At 45.6% G+C, this 21,738-nt stretch overlaps 1 protein-coding gene across 1 annotated transcript in view; it reads right to left on the bottom strand.

Annotated features, from left to right (window-relative positions):
• ptpn4a (protein tyrosine phosphatase non-receptor type 4a) overlaps positions 1 to 21,738 on the bottom strand; it is a 70,975-nt gene that overhangs the window by 3,800 nt on the left and 45,437 nt on the right. Inside the window, exons 10-26 of the mRNA XM_086266547.1 lie at positions 21,226 to 21,314; positions 17,162 to 17,225; positions 14,639 to 14,811; positions 13,602 to 13,670; positions 13,386 to 13,520; positions 12,344 to 12,505; positions 9,091 to 9,250; positions 8,273 to 8,356; positions 7,974 to 8,030; positions 7,616 to 7,772; positions 5,744 to 5,910; positions 5,450 to 5,540; positions 5,151 to 5,212; positions 4,103 to 4,249; positions 3,548 to 3,676; positions 607 to 755; positions 45 to 180 (exon numbers count right to left, since the gene is read on the bottom strand). Of these exons, the coding sequence (XP_086122673.1) occupies positions 45 to 180; positions 607 to 755; positions 3,548 to 3,676; positions 4,103 to 4,249; positions 5,151 to 5,212; positions 5,450 to 5,540; positions 5,744 to 5,910; positions 7,616 to 7,772; positions 7,974 to 8,030; positions 8,273 to 8,356; positions 9,091 to 9,250; positions 12,344 to 12,505; positions 13,386 to 13,520; positions 13,602 to 13,670; positions 14,639 to 14,811; positions 17,162 to 17,225; positions 21,226 to 21,314 (2,031 nt within the window). The remainder of the gene's footprint in view (positions 1 to 44; positions 181 to 606; positions 756 to 3,547; positions 3,677 to 4,102; positions 4,250 to 5,150; positions 5,213 to 5,449; positions 5,541 to 5,743; positions 5,911 to 7,615; positions 7,773 to 7,973; positions 8,031 to 8,272; positions 8,357 to 9,090; positions 9,251 to 12,343; positions 12,506 to 13,385; positions 13,521 to 13,601; positions 13,671 to 14,638; positions 14,812 to 17,161; positions 17,226 to 21,225; positions 21,315 to 21,738) is intronic.

Raw genomic sequence — 21,738 nt, 5'->3', positions numbered from 1 at the left:
AGTTTACAGCGTCGGAGAGCAAGCGGACGGTGCTGCGTACGCACAGGTGTCTGTATCATCATGGCCCGCTGATCTCTCATGGTCTTGACAATTTCTAGAGGATACACCGGCTGACCGCACTCCATCAGACACAGCGCCGTCTCCATGGTGATCAGAACGCCCGTCCGACCAATCCCAGCGCTGGAAAAAAATCAAGAAAGATCATTTGATTGTTAATAACACACACTAATTATTTAACGAAGTAACAAAAATCTCTGTAAGGAGCAAATAAGCTAAATTCCAACAATTCTGAGACTTTATGGATATCATTTGTGCGCTATATTGTCACGGTACTGCCCACGCTGTGAAGGAGGCGGGACTTAAGGTATAACAAATTGCCCTGAAGGAAGTAATGAGGAGCAGGTGAGAGGTGTTCAAACATTTGAGACCTGGGAAAGGAGAGAAATCATTTTCTGGTAACGGAAACTGGAACTTTTCTTGGAAGTAAACCTGTTTGGAAGAGTCACTCGTTTCACTACATCCATCGTTTCCAGCTCAGACAGGTTAACTTTTATCCTGTAATCTTTGGCTCGCCATGGTCACATGGTTCACACAGAATGGCCGTACCTGCAGTGCACCACCATTGGCTGGTCCTGTCCAGCCCGTTTGGTCCGTACGAGAGCCACAAAGTCCAGGAAATCAGTGGAGTCGTCGGGAACGCCGTGGTCGGGCCAAGCCACGTACTGAATCTGAGTGATTTCCCTCTTTTGCTCGCTCTGAACACACACACACACGCACACACACACACACACACACACGCACACACGCACACACACAGAAAATAAAGATCATCAGTGGACGAGCAGTGCTGGATTCTGGAGATGCAGATACAGTAAAGATGTTTGAGATGTGCACACGCTGATGAGTAATGGGATCAGAATTCCTGACAGGCAGTGAAAATTGTGCCGTGGGCCCGCTCTGCAAACTCAGACCTACGGTGTAACGTCAGTCTGATCCACAGAGCTTCAGCCTTTCGACCTACAGGACCCGAGGCTACCCTCCCAACACCAGACGCCACCGGACACTCCCAAGGTCCTGCATCCAGGATTCTCCGGCTGGCTGGAGCAACGGTGTAAATACAACACGTTTAAAAGGGGAAGTTAGACACGGCTCGACTCCGCAGCAGTGACGCTGCTCTGCTGCATGTGCTGCAGACCGCGAGCGTTACAGACGACATCAGATCTGCTCTGCTGAACAAACACCGATGATACAGTCGTCTGATTACCCCGGGGCTCATTTTTCTGCAACGTCTTTACACCAATACATCAACAGCCAGCCGATACTAGCCCGACTACAAATGCTCCTTTATGTTTTTATGTAATCTTTTACACAAAGACTTCTTCTTCATGATGGAGGGCACTGAAGACCAACTGAGGGTATTCACCCTGACCTCAGTGAAGACCTAAAGCTCACAAAGAATTCCTCACTTTCAAATGTCAACCACACTCACGCCAAAACAAGGAATTGTATTTTATGTGGGAGACCGCTAAGCATGTTTCACTGAGCTCTGCATCCTGGGGATACACAACACAGAACCCTGTTTGTGTAATTATGTTATGAAACGGGTAGAGCGAAGAAGTAACAGCAGTTTAATTCTTTTTACTCTGCTGGACACATTTGGTAAATCACATCTTATGAAAACATTTTTTAGTGTCTCTATTAGACACTGAATAAACACGAGATCTTCTCTCTTTTATCGATTCATCAGGGACAAGAAAAATACAAAAAAAGGTCCAACCATGATGGAAAAATCGAAGTTGGTAGGATTTAAACCCCACGGGATCACCGTGACACACAAACACACACCCTGCAGAAGAAACCAAGCACTGACCACCGTTTCTTGTGCGAATCAGAGCCGCTGTGTTCCTCTTTAATACTGCCTCGCCGTATCGCCATGGTAACACATCTATCTCCATAGCAACAATCACAGGCAGAGGAGAATGCTAATTGGCTCCTCTTATAGCCGTATACTTTAAAGGTCACGCTGCGCGGACCGCACGCAGGAAAGCGATCGGGAAAAACAGACAGCTGATCCGGCACGAAAGCTCGCCGTTCGGACGCTACGTTTACACATCACACATGTTACACGCAGCAAACAAACAAAAGCCTTCGGTTTACTTATTCATACCAACTTTATATATCAACTCCCCGAACAGTGCCCATTTAACAGGAGACAATACAGCAGCATGTGGTTTACTAAAGGGGATCCATCATCCTTTTTTTACCGTTTCCATGGCGAATGCTCATATTAAACAATCGGTGAGGTCACACAAATAATGCCTGTGAGCCAAAAGTTTCATTTCTTGCAGGTTTTTCTGTTCTTGGGTCTGTATGACGTCACCGAGAGTGGACGTCCAGGCGCAGAAGCCCCGCCCACCTCCCATGTGTGTGTGTCGCTGCACTTAAAAAGCCTGGGCTCATGCTTCACTCTGCATCTCTGGCACATTCAGAGGCACCTCCTTCAAAAAGAGGCACACGAACAGCTGGGTCAGCTGATTTGTAGCACTGAATACCCCAAACTGGCCTCCCCCTCCTCTTCCTCACAGGGAGATCAAGGCGGGATCTGCTGTGCTCATTTCCAGAAAGATATCTGTTTACTTGGAGTCAGAGGAGCTTTGGAGAAATCCGTTGGTTCGTGTTCCTCATTCTTTTCAAACCATCCTCCTTAAGATTAAAAGATAAGAACAGAGGGGTAGGTGGAGCCAGAGCGGGGTGTGGATGACCATATTAAGAATATCTATGCTCTCTGACATCATCAGAGTGATGAAAACAAACCCACAAACCTGCCAGAGGCGAGGCTGCCGGACACTGGCGCCACCGGGCCCTCTGACCAGCACCAGCAGACACAGGTGAAGTGTCTCGCCCAAGGACACAACGACCGAGACTTATTTGTTCTAGTATTCGTTTTATTTGTTTTTTGAAATGACCATAAAAAAATATAATAAATGAAAGTATCAAACAAAGAATCTAGTTAAAGGGGGTGGTTCTGTTTTGCTCTCAGGCCGCCGTGGCTCGTTCTGGCGCCCGTGCTGTACTCTGGCTGTGTGTGGTTTAAAAGCATGAAAGAACTAAAAGCGCGCCGCAGCACGCCGCAGCACGCCGAAGGCTTCGACGCCACGATCGAACCGAACTTACGTCCCCGTTCTTCAAACCATCCTCATCCCACTCTCTGTTCCTCTGCTCTCCGTCTTTCTCCTTTTCTGCAATGTGGCCGACTGGAGTGTTTGGGTTGTCGTGGCAACCAGATCCCAATATGTGGCCCGCGTGCTGCAGCGGGAGCCAGAAAAAGAACAGCCCACACTGGTCACTATGGCAACACACCTCCTCGGGGTCCTTCGACAGCTCATCCTTCCTGAGACGCGGTTCCCTCTCTGAGATTGGACCCGGAGTCTTCCTCTGGGGCGCCCTCGCCCGCCCGGGTCATCGACTTTACTTTCTGATGTGATCTGGCTGTGTGTGTGTGTGTGTGTGTGTGTGTGTGTGTGTGTGTGTGTGTGTGTGAGTTTACCGGTGTGTGTGTGAGGGTCATCTCCCGGACCAGGAAGGCAGAGTTGCCCTCTTCATTGTGGCACGTGATTTTAAAGTCTCCGTATGTGGCGCTGTTGTCAGGGTTGGGCCAGTACTGGTGACACTTCACCTGTAAACACATCAAACACCTTATGACTCTCAGCATCTACCCATCGCGTCCTCGCCGTTACATTTCAAACCATTAAACATGTCCAGTTTCTCCAATTTCTCATCCCTGGATGTAAACTGTAGATCGAGTCCAGAGATTTTTTATCTGCACCGTGTCTGGAAGCTTCGTTGTTACGTAATGTTGTGTTAAGGATTACTTCTTTCCAAAACTAACAACGGCTTGAGCTGCAGAGAAGTCTGCAGCGTGTGAGACTTTGCAGACTTTTGTAAATAATTAAATATACTGAGGCATTACGACGCAGCTCGACCAGACGCCTCAGCGTCGTAACCTGTGCCGCTTACCGGCGAAACGTTAAATTCAAACGGCTCTTTCTAACAGTACATTTTCAGTTTCCTGCCCTCGTCCTTGAAGAGATCTTTTACATACCCGCCCCCTCTCGACCTGGGTGGTCAGCATGACCACCATGGATGAGCCCTGCTCCCACGTCATCTGCCAGAAGTCGGGGCAGGTGTTGGGCAGCGGGCCCTGGCACGCGATGTAGCGGTTTATCAGGCTGGACGCAGGAATCTCCATCTACACAGGACGACACACACACACATCAGAGGTTCAGGTTAAAGAAGCAGAGACTGCATTAGATTTGCATCTTACTCCAACTTATTTTGTTGTTTTTTTGGATCAGCGCTTGTCCCAATACAACATGTCATTAACTACACTTTCTAGCTAACAGAGAATAAATGAATGGTCATTTTCCATGAGCGTCCCAACTCTATCAAATCAAATAACAGTCAAATTATCCCAGGTCTTTATCAGATTACCTACAGCCCCTGAATTAATAATGACACTGATGAGAAGCTGGATTTGTTCATGCTGATTAGACGGCGAGGAAGCAGGGCCTGTGTCCTTCACGCCGAACAACTACCGATCACAGAGTGAACAAGGCTTTAAAATGCCGCCCTTCACACTGAAACACTGTTTGCAAAGGTTGTCGTGTTTGCTGCAGGGAACAAACCTCCAGTAGGTCTGAGAAGGCATGACATGAACAGACAGAGCCACCCACAGGAAGGAGATTCAATTCATTAAAATATTACGCTCTTATATTAAATTCTTACCAAGAAGCACCTGTTCTCTGTTTGTAACCCTCTTCTACACGCAAGCTGCCGTTAGCTTTGAAAAATAAAGGCCTGGCGGGCCGATACCACAGCCTGCCATGTGGCAGAGCCAGCCCAAGAAGTCTGCGCTCCAGTTTCAGTTACTTAGCATAACTACCAGATGATGGGTGCAGCTTTCCAGGATTCACTGACAAACTAGCACTCAAGCCCCTCGTCCAAATATGGCCACAAGGACCCAAACTCACGGCTCCGAAACTGGAGCAGCGTGTGATATGATAGTCCTGTTCAAATGCACCGGCTGCGATTCAGCATCAGTGTAACAGAGCATCACGCAAGCAAAACCGCAGACATTAAAGATAACTCACATTGATGTAATTTGCATTGATGTAATCATCTGTGCTTTTCAGAATGACGCGGGTGGCATCATCTGTCGGGAGAGACGAACAAGAGAAGGGGGTCAGATTAGGCAAAGAAAAACAGCAACAAGTCCAAACTGTGTCTTTAATGCATGTTTGCATTTAAGGAGGATTTTATCCTTTGTTCTCGGGTCGTTACTTTGCTACTTCTGTTAAAAGTTGTTGGAAAAAGTCAGAAAATAGAAGTCGAGGGGAAATGATGAGAAAAAGGAGAAAGTTAGCGAGCATAGCGCTGTGGGGTCACGTACAGGGAGAGATGTCTCTGTAGCGATTTTTGGAAACGTTCTGAGGTAATTTGGCACACAGCATCGTCATCCCCGGCCTCTTCCTGTACAGTTGCTGCAAGACAAGGAACACAAATATCAGCATTTGTCTTTGTTTTGTGCGTTTTTATGTATTATAAATTTTAAAAGCGCATAAATCAGGAACGTGGAGGAAAGAATTAATCAACAAAATATTTTAAAATAAATGACAAACCACCGACTCGAGCCTGCAGTTTCACGTGTGCGTGAGCGTGTGAACTTTTTTCGTGTCCTTCTTACATCAAACTGTGCCAGTATGGCTCCGCCGCCCAGGCCTTCCTTCAGTGCGACCATAGAGTCTCTCAAAGCATGCTGGTCTAGCTGGGCCGGGTCCTGAGGGGATTTCTCAGGGATGTACTGAAAATCTGGCTCTGGATCCACCTTCTCCTCCACCACGTCATAGATGGCTGAGCAGGAGAGGAGAGGAAAACAAACTGTGACAGGAATCTATGAGCTTTTCCATCTGACACATATACAGATCACCGCTGCTAAGATTAAACAAAGTTCACAATAATGAGCTCAGCTTACATCCCTGTAAGGCAAAGGCTCTAATCTTGGATCCGCATGAAAGTGGTTGTGTCGAGCATGCGGCTCAAACCACGAGCTGCTCAAATCTGTCCTTTGCAGGAAGCAGCCAATCAGGAATGAGGAAGAGGAGGAAGAGGAGTCCAAACAGCTCGTTTAAGACAGTAGATAAAGGACTTACAGAGGACACGTTAACGCTCAACTGTAAGTCGTGCAAAGCTACACTAGTAGAGCCCAAAAATAAAAACATGGAGTTAAACAACAAACTTTTAAATACAACAAAACTCGAGCACAAAGAGAACACGTGTCCTCTGTGTGTAAATACTTACAGTCCAACATTTCAACAGCAAACTTCGATGGACTCTTCTATCTGCTTTGATCTGTTTCTGACCCACACACCAAACAGTTTCTCTGTTTCATCATCTTTAAGAGCACTTCTCCCCACTTCGCTGATTAAAGGAGACGCTTCAGCACGAGTCTTCTATGTGGTGAACACACATACGGCCGAGACGTACGGATACCACCACGTGCGGCTTCGCAGATCTCGTTTCCACCAGTTTCTGACCACATTTCATTTTCAGGAGTGTGCTGCACCATGTGTTAATACGTTAAACTCAGCCTGTAAAACACTTCATTCGAATGTTTACGGTCCTTAAATTAAAACCGGCCGCACCGCACAAACTGCAAGTCTCATCAGGAGCAAATATTCAAACCCAGGAAGTGGCAGAAGAAGCTCACTAGCATACAAAGACACTCTGAAGGTTAAAGCCTGAAGAAAATATATGAGCTACTCACATACCTACAGTACTAGTGTTCGAGAGTACTTACAGTTTATACGTGTACAAATATCCTCTAAAAATCTGATCTTTCATTACTTTCTGTAAAGGCCTAAATACCAGAAGTTTGCCTGTCGGTGTAAACGATCAGACATGACATCATGACCACCTGCCTGATATTGTGCTGGTTCCCATTTTGCTGTGGTAACCGCACCAAGATGTTAGCAACAGATACCTGTGAGGCCTGTGAGCTGTGAGGTGGGATTCATCAGACCAGGACACCTCCTTGCATTGCTCTGTGGTTCATTTCTGACGCTCACATGTCCGTTGCTGGCGTTTCCGGTGGTGAACAGGGGTCAGCATGGGCACCCCGACTGGTCTGGAGCTCAGCACACAGCAAACTCTGATGCTCGGTGTATTCTAACACCTTTCTATCAGAACCAGCATCAACTTTTTCTGCTGTTTGATCGAACCACACGGGTCAGCCTTTGCTCATCCGTGACCGTTGGCCACTCATGACCCTGTCGCTGATGCACACTGACCCCTGGGGGACACCCTGGGAATACCCCACAGGAGCTGAGGTTCTGGAGATGCTCTGACCCAGTTTGGCCTTTTGTCAAATCCTTACACTCGACCATTTTTCCTCCTAACATCAACTTTGAGGACAAAATATTCACTTCCTCCCTGATATATCCCGCCCACTAGCAGATGGCATGATGAAGAGATAGGTGTTATTCACCTCAGCTGTCAGCGGTCAGGATGTTACACCTGATCAGTGTTTAATGCACTGGGCACTCTAACAACCACTCACCATTAGGTCTGACCAATAGGATGAGCTCCCCGGAGTGGTTCTCACAGCTGGCCTTGATGAACATGACTACCTGGTCATGGGTGTGGTCAGAGATGTCCCGCCCATTAATCAGGACTACCTGGTCGCCCTCGTTAAGGCGAGGCACACAGAGGTCAGCCTGAAGAGGAGAAAGAGAAGAAACAAATAAGATAGCTGAAGTTTTGTGTTTCTGGACGTTTTATACTAAAGTCAGCATCAATCTGACTCCACCACGGAGACCTCAGAGAGTTTGGCGGCTGAAGACGTGTTTTTATGAGTGAGAGGAAAAAATGTGCAACTCACTAGAGTGTAAAGACAAATGAGGTTCTTGTTGACTTACTGAGGTTCCCGGAGCCACTCTAGACACAATGATGGGCATTTTCTGGTCAGCTCCACCCTGCAGACACACACACACACGTTAACAGCGTCTTACACAAACGTCCTTTTTATATTTAGGGTCGAGTTAACATTTGGGAAAGCAGTGCGGATGTGTCCGCGTGCTTACAGATGACGTGCCCACGGGCAAAGGTTTACACCAGGCATAGAAATAAGCTAGAAAAACACAAGTCAGACTGAGCGGCTGCAGGAGAGATAAAAGGTGGCGAGGGGAGTTTTCACTCCCGTCTCCTCAGCTCTCACCTTGACATTGAAGCCGAAGCGTCCGTGTTCATCCGGTCTCATCTTGATCAGGACCAAGTTATCGTGAGGGACTACTCCGTTCAGCTGAAAGAACACAAGTCATCACGTCAACATCACGGATCAGCACATTGTCAAACAACAGCTCCGAGCGCTCAGACTTTAACAGCGGCCGATCCTGTAAGCTTAATAGATTCATTCTCTTTCCTGTTACACGAGTACAACTGCAAATACATTACAATACAGACGGCTATAAATGCACCACAGTACACCAGAATAAAGTGGTTCACTTCAGCCCAACTTTTCTTGCATTTTTAGCACAAACGTCACTTTTTAAAAAATGTAACCAGTAAATTCAAGTCTGAAACACATAAAAAGAATGAAACAGAATGAGAAACTTCAACAGGTGTCATAATATTTGCAGGTATATGTCACCGTTTCCAAATCATTTAAAACCACCTCTAAGGTTTAGTCCCTTTTACACATACGTCCAAGCAGAGCGTGCCGCCTTCTTTCATCCTCATTTTGCCAGATTTAGAGACTCATAGAAGAAATAAGTCTTGGGACCAAAGACAGCAACGACCCCGCCTTTTTAATATGATGCCGGTAGATGCTTAACAGCCAAAACAATGAGCTAAAAGACTCTAAACAGCTTAGAAAGATTATATAAAAACGGCACAAATATAAAATACTCGGGGATTTCTCTTCATCTATTCAGATATTCAAACATCTAGAATCAGACGACTTCTGAAGCTAACACAGTTTCCATTTACTTGTACAGAAACTGTTGCAGTTTTTTTTTATGACGCCTTCGTACTGACCGTGGTCTTGTCGGCATTGACGGGAACGTCATACATCTCATTGAGGTGATTGTCCAGCAGGCTTTGCTGGGAGTGGGCCTGGATGATCTGGCTCAGGGTCTTCCTGCTCAGCTGCTTGGGCGGGAGAGCTGGAGGCTGGCCATCCACCCCATCTGGAGACCTGAGGGAGGCAAACGGCGGGAGGAAGAAGAAGAAAGCAGCAATAAAGCAAAAATGAAGGCGAGATGACAGCGAGAAACACGTTTCAAAGTCCTTTGTGTCGCCATTTGTTACGATACCGTTAGTAACACAGGATTTGTGAAGCCTGTGAAGCTGCTGTGAGCGCTCGAGGACGGACAGCAAAGCCGCAAACATGCATTCATGATAACTACACAACAATGGTCTTCCTCTTTGTTAAAGAGGTGGAGTGAAGACAAATGGAGAAAAGCAGGCGAGGAGACCGTGAGAGACAGGGAGGCTTAATAGCACTGTGTTAGTCACAATGCATTAACCTCGATAAAAGGGCTGCTGGAGGAAGGAAAACATCCCCCCTCCATCATCCCGACAATAAAGAAGCAGTCGGCGTGTACGGCGAATCAGCAGCCAGGTGAGGCTTTCAGCATCATCAGGGCTCGGTCTCTGCTGCGTAAAAGCATTTCAGTGCATGTCTGCATCCACGCGTGTGCACTGCTGCGTACGGGCGCTCCTCGGGGGCAGAAGCACAAGTCAAAGAGCATTGCCTTTGTTTTGGCTTCTGCTACCACTGTCACTTTGTCTCTTAAACACACGAATGCAAACTAACATTTATTATGGGTCAAAACCAGGTCAGGCTTTCAGAGAGAGAAAGGGCAGCGCGCAGCAGGCCTGAGCCGAGGCTGCACATCATCCTGCATTATGCATCTGCTCGGCGCGACAGCCACAACCTTAGGCCAGCCCCGGGATGAGGACACGGCTAAGCCCTGCTTTTTAGCTTTCCTTCTATCAAATACTTCCATACTGGATCTATGTTTATCGCTCGATAAATTTTTGTGTAAGAGGGAACCAAATGAGTGTGCAGTGACAGAAAAATCATATGCGGGTACACGAGAGGGCTAAAAGGAGCTGCAATAAAGAAAAATGTTGCTTTAGAAACCACAAAAAGACAAATTTAAGACCTGTTTCAGTGCACACCCAGTTTTTATTTTCCAACTAAATAATTCACCAAAGCCTGCCTTTGCTTTGAATTCAGAGAAAAGAGTTTGATTACAGCACAGAAAATAATTTATTATGACAACTTTCATTTAGATGCACCAGCACATAATTTGGGTGCACGCGAAAACAACGCCACGCCTTCTGGCACTGCAGCGAGAAGTCTGCGTGTGCAGCGCCGCGCTGTTGTAAAGAGGATGACCCAATCGACGTTTAATCCGACAATAACAAACGAAAGAAAATCCACCGTGTCATAAACTCCCAGCTCCGGCCAAAGGCATAATCACGCCAGGCTTTTTCCCTGACGCTGTCAAGGAAATAAAGACACTGCAATTAAAAATAAGGATCCCTCCAGTGTACTGTGGTTAGCTAAACAGATCATTTTCAACTTCACGCCACTAGAAAACAGAACATTGGGGCTTTTTTTAAAGGGCGTGGTGACAAAAAGCAGAATCTCCTTTTAGTTTAACTGGAGGAAAATCTCCAACGCGTAATGCCGAGGAGTGATCCACCTGAAAACACGCAAGCAATGCTGCAAATATTCACTCGAAAAGGCAGAATTTATTTGATAAATTATATCAAAGCCAAACCACAGCGGTTCCAACCAGCGGCTGATATCAAAAAGTGATTCATGGTTGAGGTTCATAACCACTGAAGCTGAAAGACTTACTTAAAAACATTTCTTCTAATGGTTAGCGTCCCAATTCTCTTCTGCACAGTTGCAGAAAACATTCACAGCAAAAGGAACGTGGCTAATACTAAGTATAGCGCTGTGATTAAAACTGATAGATGTGCTTCTGAACAACTGTAGCTGAAAATAGAACAAATTTTAAAACAACGCTAACGCTTTGTAATAATTCGACCTTCAACTGAGCGTGCAACGTCACAGCAATTTTTGAAATGATATTTACCTACATGGACTCAAAGCTGGGTAGAATAACACTAACAACCGTTACAGGAAACAAAGGAATTGTACTGGAAGCTCATTTAAGTAGAACCTCGTGTATGTTACATTGTAACTAAATTTAAATAATGCATTCAAATAATTCCAAATACTTCACAGGCAGCATTATAAAGTGTAATCAAAATAATTCACCAGGTTTAATATTATCAGTGAATTCATAGCTTTTATATATTCTCTAAACCGTGATGTGTTTTGCTTTTAACCTGAACAGGTAACATGGATCATGAATGTCTCTTACTCACGGACCTGAGGTGCTTTGACACTAAATGTGAAGACTTGTTTTCATCAGGAAAGACTAAAGTCTGAAGGGTTAAACATGCAAACTCCAAAATAAAGCATCTGAGGTTCACCTCATAAAACGCTGTTTTGGCCTGTTTTTATTTCCACTACCACGATGGACGAAGCACACAATAACAGAGAGGGAGGAAGGGCGAGCAGGTGATTATGTCATGTTCTGGCTCCGTAACAGAGCGATGAGCCACTGACTTGGCGTGTTCGTCTGCGTGTGCAGCTTTGTAGGCAGAGGAACTACCACTTAAATGTTACTTAACCATCCTGACGTCCAACTGAGACATCCATCTCTCCTACCAGCTCGATGCAAGATTTCAGACGCCGAAGCAGCCGTGTGGAACTTTATTAAACGACTCGACGAATATTTCACAGTGTGAGAGCATTTTAAGGAGATCCAGAAAGCACAGATACACGCGCACACAGACACACACGCGCGTGCTAATTCCTAGTTCAGCCCTGTTGCACAAGCGCTCCGCCCTGCTATGCGCTATAAACACATTTTACGGGCTGTTTTTCAAAGGGTTCATCTTTCCACTGGGGCCAGCTAAGTGACACTGGGAGGGTGTGAACTGTCGGGAGAAGCCACAGACACCGACAGGCAGACTAAAAACAAAAGCTGTCAACTCAGCAGTACTCTCAGACTAAATCTGATGAGTAAAATGTAAATTAAAGGGTGTCTGTGTTCGGGGGACGTTCTATTTACGAAGCAGTCAAATTATGATCCAACCACCGCTCTGCCACCGAGTCCAAAGCTGATGTTTGCTGCCCAAATACAAAGAGCTTGAAGAAACGTGAGTGGGACGTGCGTTAAAGGAGAAGGAGACGACTTACGGTGTGGAGTCCAGGCTGATGCTGTTAGCCTGCGTGGACGACGCCGACTTGTGATTGGAGGAGAAGACGGGCAGGCTGGGTGAAGCGTGGATCACGTGATCCACCAGGTGGCCGACCGACGACGGCCGTAGTCGCGTGCCTTCTTGGACAAACAGCGAGTTCCTGACAAACAAACAGACGCAGACACACAGTGTTCAAGGGCAGCGATGGAAACGTGACCCCAAACGCATCATTCGTTTATTTACCAGCAAGACGTTCAGATTTAAAGCTCGTGATCTTTACAATTTAACTCTTTTTACATTCGCGTCTGGATTTATGTCAGCTGTAAGGCTGCAAGGAGGCATTGCTTATTAAAACATCCAGATTTGACACTTTAATGACGCTCTGCCTTCATCTGATTCATAACAGATGCTGAACAACTGGAAGATTATTCACCTGCTCTCTGTCATCTTTAAGCCTGCCTTACGATTTCTCCTCATGTAAGGCTGAAAGCCATAAATGGCCATTATGGTCGAGGAGATCCCAGCAGTGCTGCTCAGACTGAAGTCGATGTTTCTCTGGCTGAATACTGAGTTAACAAACGTTGTGGTAAAAGAGGCGGAGCCACTCAGAACCAGCAACGACTCTTGAAAAACTCGTTATCACCCACCAATTAATTCTTGACAAGTTCAATAAAAACACAAACAGGTGTCCAAAAGGAGAGAAAGAAAGCAGAAGTTGGACCAGAGCCTGGTCTCCACAGTGAAGCAGACTTTTACCTGCAGAAATACAGCAGTTTTATTTACTTTATAAGCTTCTCGTTAATCTATAATAACAGAGCACAAAAGGGTGGGGGAGCTGCAGGTTTTAGATGTGCTGGGATGAACACACCAGACTATTTTCTTTTCCCACATCGGCACAATCTGACATGGACTTTGCACCAGCAGCTGGCAGGTGAACATTTGGGCTATCACATCTCTGCTGTCTGAATCCCAGATAAGTCCAGGTCTGCGGGACATAGGTGAAGAGTTACGGAGACAGCTGAACTGTACTCAGAACTCACTGATTGGGCGTGCCGGGCGGGGAGCGAGTGGGCAGGCTCTGGGTCTCCAATCTCTCGTCCGATAGGCTGTTCCTGCTGACCGACTCCCAGTCGGTTCCACTCACCAACTTCCTGGCCAGCGGCTTGCTGGGTGACCTGCTCAGACAGACGCACTAACTCAGCGTTGCACAAAATCAACATGAATCATCAGCTGACCATCAAGAACCCGAGAATTACCTGGCAAACACTCTGTCCTTGATGCCTTTCTCCTTCCCGTACTGCACAGACTGCACCTCCGTCCGCCCGCTGAAGACGACAAAAACAACTCTTAAGTTTAGGACAGTTTCAAAAAGCAGCTATCGAAGGTTTTCTGTGACAAATGTGATAAATCCATAAATGCATATCGATTTTATTTAACACAACAAGACCGTGCTGCCTTATTCTAATAACGAGAGGCACTTCAGTGAATTAGCTCCTCCGATCTTTAAGAAATCTAAACACCATGAGCTGCCTGCCAACCAGTAACAAGCACAGCATATTTCATCTTCTGAAACAAAGTTAATAAGATTTTTAACAGCACAAATTCACAATTCAGGTCTGTGCTTATTGAAAAGTCAGTCAATATCTCAACCACTCGCACTCAGCGGAGCCAAACATCAGACGAGCCTAGCTCACGTTGCATCACTGCTGCTCAATAATGCATCACAAGACCTCCAGCTCTCAGTTCAGCTCTCGCTCACATTTCATAGAAAAAGGAAACGAAAAACATGGCGCCAGTGAAGTGAAACAAAGTTGACACAGTGCAATGTCATAAAGCAGCGAGGAGAAAACCTCATTTTATTTTATGTTTCCAACTTGAAGTAAAAAACAAAAAACTATCAAACCAAACGGGAAGGAATGCTCTGTCTGAAAGGAGGAGGGCGGCGGCAGCGTGACGGAAAATGAAATGAAATGCACGGCTGGCTCTCACGTGGACACAAACACTTCCCGCAAAACTTGAAAGACAACGGTCGGAAGGCCAAACACGAATTCGGTTACTTTGTTTCAGGCAAACCATGAATAATTAAGCCGTGCTTTTCAGGGGCAAGGTAGTGCGAGAAGGTTCAAAGGCAAACGGCGGCCACTTTCAGCCTCGCAAACTGACGCGAAGGAGGAGGGCCAGACAAAGCATCCACCCACATATCTGTGTGTGTGCTGGACATGTGAGACCCTGGATGCTCAGAGGCTCTCCGGTGCTTCTCTGACAGCTCGTGTTTGTGGCCTGCGGTTCTCACCAGTATCTGAACTTGGAGCCCAGGGTGAAGTAGTAGGCGAAGAAGTTCTTCTGCGGCGGGATGGGCCGCTCCAGCCTGAAGAAGGTGTGGTGCTCCACGCAGGCTTTCCACAGGTTCTTACAGGCCCGGTAGTTGACCATGTTGAAGCCGAGCAGCGTCTCACGAGACTCGGTCTGTGTGCAGCGAGGAGAGGACGGGGTTAGTTCGTGACCTGCTCCGATCATCCATAACTGTTAGCTACAGTAACAAACTGTTGCACATGTTTGCCGCCCTGCTATTACTTTTTATTCTCTACTTTGAGCGATTTCAGACAGGTTCTTTTCTCCTGAATCACAAAGGGCCTTCAGGGGGTGATAACTGTGCAAGAAAGAAACATCGTGTGGCTCAGAGAGCAGCAAAAATCCAGGAAAAGCCCCGTCACACTTCATTACTTTGAGATAAGCTTGTCTTTAGTACTCTGAGTCTATTTCAAACATTTAGCTTGTTAACACTTTTGGTCCGGAGCCAAAAAACAGAAATAAATAAACAAGAAGCGCTCAGAGAGCACAAACTCCACCAAGGCAGCTTTTAAGAAAACTGTTTTTATTTTCTAGGCAAGGCAAATTTATTTGTATAGCACAGGGGTGCTCAATACGTCGATCGCGATCGACCAGTCGATCGCAAAGGTAGTATTGGTAGATCGCATGGCATTAAAAAAATAGATGCCAGCCTATCATCCATCCCGTCACTTGATTGATACAGGGAAGCCAGTCAGATGACATCAGATTTTTTCTGACGCTTAGGTCGCTGCGCATGCGCAAACAGCGGCGCGAAGTGTAGTAAAACTGACAAGCTAGTCAGCGAGTTAACTCCAATTTTTAGCTCTCGGTTTTTTCTCTTAAACCTGGCCGTCAGCAGCTACTGTCCGGACTATGCATCCCTGGCTGATTCAATTCAGTGCAAGTCATCAGAGTAAACTCAGGTAATGACAAAAAATTTACATAGTTAATTGTGTTGTGAAATATTGGATATTGCGGTTATGCATGTATATACATTGTAGATATAAAGAATCCTCAATATATTTATAAATAAGTATATGTTTTGGATTTTTGTAGTGGGTAGATCATTTTGACTTGGTCATTTTATAAGTAGCTCACATGCGGAAAAAGTGTGAGCACCCCTGGTATAGCACAATTCAACAACAAGGTGATTCAAAGTGCTTTACAGAGACATTAGAAACAAAAACAAATAAAAAGCATGATTTAAGATTGATTAAAACAAACAAACAAACAAACTAAACACACACATTTCACACCTGTTCGCGCGATCTGAACCCTTATCGTAAGGGGAGCTACCAGTCCTTCTGTGGACGAGCTACTTTCTATTTTAAATTCCCTGAATTTAAAATACTCTCTAGACCCAGTCTATATTTAGTTTTCTTTTTAAACGTAAAAGTGCGAGCTTTTGTTATCTGCACTGCTGAGTATAATTATTATTGATGTGGATATAGTGCATTCATTAAAAATACAAACATACTAAACTAACATTACTATGACTTTCAAAGTCAGATCAACTGGACTGAACTTGTTGGAGAGGTCAGAGGTCAAATCTGACCTGATATGTGATCATGTCCTTATGTTGAGAATCCACAGCTCGCGTGTTAGAACCACGGTTTCTAAGCTCGAAGGCTTTTTGTCCATCTTCCAATAATAACTCATGAAGCTGATCTTGAAGACCTTGGTGGGTGGAAGGCAAATTTAAACGGCTCGTTAAGATGAGCCCACTCGACACCCCTACAAGATTTATTAGAATTAAGTTTTTAAACTATTGTGTTTACAGACAGAATAATGCACACACAACCAACACCAGAAACATGAGCTTAACTTCAGACGGGCCATGAAACCAAGCTGTTTAGCAACTCACCTACACCCGAGCTCCACCTTCTACCTGACTCAGAGTCTCTGACCTGCGCTGGTCTCATGCTGGCAAATACAAATACTCGTCCTGTGTGCGCTCTCACATGATCAACACTCAAACTTTCCTGTGTATTATAATTTGTATTGTCATCAATAATAACAACTAATCTCCTGAACTATGATCTGAAACACCTGGAATGAAATGTGTTGATACAGCAACAACAACACACTGAAAAATGAGGAAGCTTAACGTCGAATCTTGAGAACGATGCTTGAGAACAGGAGTTGCCAGCGGCTGTAATTGTTTGCTTTGTAATAACGCTGAGCTTAAGATATTACGTCGGGTTTAAGAGGGCTAAATGAGGACAGGAGAGTAAATATTTGTGGTGGAGACAAACATGCTGTTTGTTGTGTTGAAAGCAGAAACACATTCAAGGGTGAAACAACACAAAAGGGAGGGATTACAACAGAGACGCCCAGGACACAGACAGCAGGGGGTTAATCTGATGCTGTCACACACACACACAGAGGTTAACAGGTGTGTGTGTGTGTGTGTGTGTGTGTGTGTGTGTGTGTGTGTGTGTGTGTGTGTGTGTGTGTGTGTGTGTGTGTGTGTGTGTGTACTTACTGCCTCTCTTCTCAGCTGGATGAAGAATTGTTTGCACTTGAAGGAGATTTTCACTATTTTCAACCTGGAAGCAGAAAAGCGGAGTTAAATCTTCAGTCCTGAGACGCTGACGTTCCACTTTCAAACAACGCGACACACTCTCCTCTTTTCCACTCGTTACACATTTTCATGCTGCACAACATTTAGCCTCCTCTCTGCTGTCACGTCTGCCTCGTCATCTCTTCTCATTTCCACCCATCCAGCCAAATCTCTGACTTAATTAGTCTGGTGTTGTATGACTGGCCATGAGGGAGGTCTTTATCTTTATCAGCAGGAAAAGCTGGAAAACTTCCTAATGCAGTTAAAAGTCCAAAATTTATCCCCTCATCCACATTTCCAGATTCAAGTCTTTGCCGGGCTAATTCTGGGCCCCCAGCCTTATGTTTGACACCCCTGTCTTAGAGGATACCATTAAGGCTTAAAATTAAGAGCACTGCAGGAAAAAGTACCACAAAACCTACTTTTACTGATGTATGCAGACACTGAAATTATGACCGAGTCCAGAAACCAATACATGACCACACGGCAGCTACAAGCGCTCAATGAAAGCAAAGCAGGTGAGCCGCGAAAGCTTATTTACAATCAGTGCATCTTTAAACAGACAGCAGTCACAGCTCGTAGACTTGCGTGATGAGATCTGAGTGTACAGATAAAATCCTTTGGGATTGGTCCCACAGTCAGGTGATTTTTAGGGTTTAGTCAAGTTTAGTTTTAAACTGTTGTGGAATATTTACATTTTAAGAAGAAACTGAATTAATTAAATTAATTTGGAGCTGATTCTGGTTCTCATACAGTGCTTTTGTACTCCTGCTTCCTTCTCCACCACAATCTTCTGTAAGTCTGACCCGAGCTCTGAAAAGCAAATCTCTCATTTCTTCTCAGCTGGCTGACTCACGTGTCCTATCAACTGTTCATTTAACCTCTGACCTCCTGCCAGAGCTTGAAGGCGTGGGCTAAAAGACCGTGCCAACACCAGAGAGTCCGAGGCTTTAACCACGCCGATATTACCTCATCAATCTGTGCATTACCTGAAACGCACACGCTATAAAAATGACTCAGAAACCGCACACGCGTGACCACAGTAAGAAAGTCTGCTGATGAGCGGCAGGAGCAGAGTAACCTAATCCCTTCCTCTAGTTTTGTTGCTGCTGTGACTCATCGCTGCTTGCTAAATATATTTTACATACTTGCTCGCACACACACGTGCATGAACACACACACACACACCCAGAGCGTGAGTCATGCCCCATCTAAGTGTGGCTCATTTGTCAGGCTGCTGTGAACAGAAATAAGAAAGAGGCAGAAATCTAAATGTCTCTCTTGACCCCTCCTCATCTGACAGATCGATCTGCGATAAGGCAAAAGGGGAGGCGGCGTGAGGTGTGACGGGAGGGAACCGGACGCAGAAACGGCGAGCTTCTGTTAAAGGAGGGCAGAAAGAAGAGGAACGGGAAGAAAAATTGGCGAGCGTAGGCCGAGAGATGCTGTTGACTATAATGTTTCTGCTCCGCTCCCTCCCTCTCTCACACATGGTAGTCAGCAGCTGTTGGGGACACCGCTGTTGGGCTCTAAATTTAGCTCAACAGACTGGATGCACACGCACACTTCCTTTAGCCTATTTTTCCTCCACTCAGGACGACTTTGCATCAGCTTCTCTCGCTTAAGCGCTCATTCCACGGAGACTTATCCGTAGTCGCTCAAACCGGAAACAGAGTCTTAACCCTACGATTTCATGGTTTGGCTTTCCTGTGGCCCAAATGGAAAGACCTCAGATTTATGAATATAGGCCTCGCAATGTCTGTAATACAAAATCCTTCCATCGAATCAAACTCATCTTAGAAAACCCCCCAAAGATGCACCTACACACACACCAGCCGCTGTGTGAGTGTGTTCAGGATGTATTAAGCCTACACATCTTCCAGCGTTACAGAGGTTTGAGTAGTTCATCTCCCACCCTCAGCACCCATTAACATTTAACCACCCACAATGCTACGGCAGAGAATGGGAGATTTCCAAGAACTGATGCTTCACAGAGAGACCGAGAGCAAAAGGCGATGAGATTAAGTGACTTGGACACAGAAAGAGAGAGAGAAGCAAAAGCAGGACAAAGAGAGAACGACAGAGAGCAGATTTGACGCCTGTAATATTTTCAGGAAACATAGTTTCACACAAACCCCCTCCCCCCACTTCCCAGAAAAATCTGGTGAAATCATCTGTATAATTCTAGAAAAGCTCAACAGGGGCTTAAACATTAATATGCCATGTCAATAATCACCATGTGAGGGGTTTCCAAAATATTATGCAGCTCGTTTCTCAGCAAAAAGGGTTCCTGGAAGCAGTACAAGAGGAACTGCAGACCGACAGGCGCAGAGGTGGATTTGTGACAAGAACATCCACCGTTTGATTTCCCAGTTCGGGGCAAATTTGGCAGGAGGAAATGACAGAGTATGAAAATATCAGTGAAGTACGCTTTCTTTCTTTCCCCCAGCAGTGCACCGTTTTTCATCCACATCGGATACGTGCCAGGTTCTCCGCTGGCTGCAGAGCTGCTTTCAAACAACCTTGATCTTTGGCTCCGAGCAGGTGAAACTGCAGCCTCAGATCATAAGCGTCTTTTGGGTTTTTTGATACTCCGAAAATAATAAGTGGAATACACGATGTTTACAGGAATACATACATGTTTCGAAAAGCATATGTAGTTTCTACGTTTTTTAATCTATCCGATTTCCTGGGTGTGCCGAGGCAAAGATTCTCCCCCCTGTGGTGTCCCTCGGGGTTTAGTACCCTTTAGTCCTCTCCTGTTCATCTTGTATATTCTCATTCATCATCAAATTCACTGATAATGCAAGTCATTCCACCCTGACCAACCACTTTACTGAAAGTACACGATGGAGAGGAGTCACCTGTGAATCCCATTTGCCACAGGTCCACACAGCCTCAGATTCAGAGTCGTATTTGGACACGTTCTGACCAGAGGAACCTCGTCACATTTTTAAACATATCATGGAGGAAGTCCTCCTTTTATGTAAGTCTACACATGAATTATTAAAGAACTGGAAACTAAAAGTTCTTATTTCCCTGTTGTGTGGGGGGTGATATTAAGCAATACTACCGGGTAAACAGGTACTAAAGAGGCATCTTTGAGTGACGCCAATCCACGAGGAACAGTCTAGACCAGTGGCGTCAAAAGGCTGGCCCCAAAGGATCTGATCTGCCTGCGCAGAGGAACCTCCCCGGCACTTTCTCTCAATTTGTAAAGCTATCGAGACCGAAAATCACACTGAAACTCGATTTCAACCACAACGGCTCAGAGGTGTCAGATGCTGTCCTTTGCCACAGACTGGCATAGTCTGGTAAGGAGAGCACAGAGGGTTCATCGGCTGGGTATTTGCTGGTGCCCACTCTAAAACCAGTTGGATCCAGTAACATTAAAGGCTTTGTGAAGGGTAAGAAATAAACCAGTCAAGTTCAGAAATCACACCAACATCTGCTAGCAATGGGAAAAGCTCCGTCCAAGCTCAGTGCTCCTTGTATTCTTACTACTTACAAGTCACTTGTAATGTTATGCTATACGACTTAAAACAGGATAAAACAGGTTCTTCCAACCACACAACTCACATTTCAAGTGTTATCACAAAACCCATGACACACAACCACCACTCAACTCTGAACTCTGTTTCCTCCAACTTGTTGTGGTTGTAGTCTGGCTGCCAGCTGGAAGCTATGCTCACAGAGCATCATACTGGCATTCCTGTTACCACCGGAAAGGCAAACACCCTGGAAGTCACGCAGAACTCAGGGGAGCATCCCAGTCATCCTCAGGGATTCCCCAGAGCTCCCTTTGAAACCTCGCTTTAAAAAAAACCATGTAAATCCAGTCATAGCACTACCTCTGTCACTTCTGCTTTTCACGTGTTTCTTACTTTGTGTTGTTGTATTTTAAAGGACACAGGAAAGTACAGAAACTGAGCCCACATACACAGTGATGTCTGTGATCCTCTCTTCTTGACGTGTGGGTCACTCACCATGGGAAATAGTTGATCCGTACCCTGTTCTTGTAAATCACAATTCCAGCAGACATCACCCCGAGGAGAATCTCTGTGTTACTCTGGTCCTGAGGAGAGGAGAGTGGGACAGGTGAAGGAGGGCGTGGTAAAGGTGGAGGCAGGTGGGAGGGAGGAGAGTAAAACTGGCTTCCTCACTGATGTAAACCAAGTATGTGTTCCTAAATCTGACACAGAGTCACAGTTTTAAACTGAGCTTCATGATTATAGCTCTCATACGCATTTCATACTTTGCCCGTCACATTTAATCCACGCTCGAGTCCCGTTTGTACATCCCATAATAACACACCTGAAAAATCACTGCTCTCATTTCCTTCAGCAGCTGGAGCGCCACTCTCTACTGCCTCAGCTAGAAATTACAACAGGCTAGAGCAGCTCTTAAGTTAGCATGGGAGTGTTTTAGCTCGCTGCTGTGAAGTGAAACTACATGAATCTAACAGAATGCAGATGAATTAGTCAGGAAGCTCGTGGATA

This window comes from Aulonocara sp. 'chitande type north' Nkhata Bay, linkage group LG16, assembly GCF_057382095.1.
Source record: "Aulonocara sp. 'chitande type north' Nkhata Bay isolate Kocher_YH1m ecotype deep benthic linkage group LG16, A_spYH_male_GT1.1, whole genome shotgun sequence".
NCBI classification, from domain to species: domain Eukaryota; kingdom Metazoa; phylum Chordata; class Actinopteri; order Cichliformes; family Cichlidae; genus Aulonocara; species Aulonocara sp. 'chitande type north' Nkhata Bay.
This window is presented reverse-complemented; position numbering and strand designations above follow the sequence as displayed.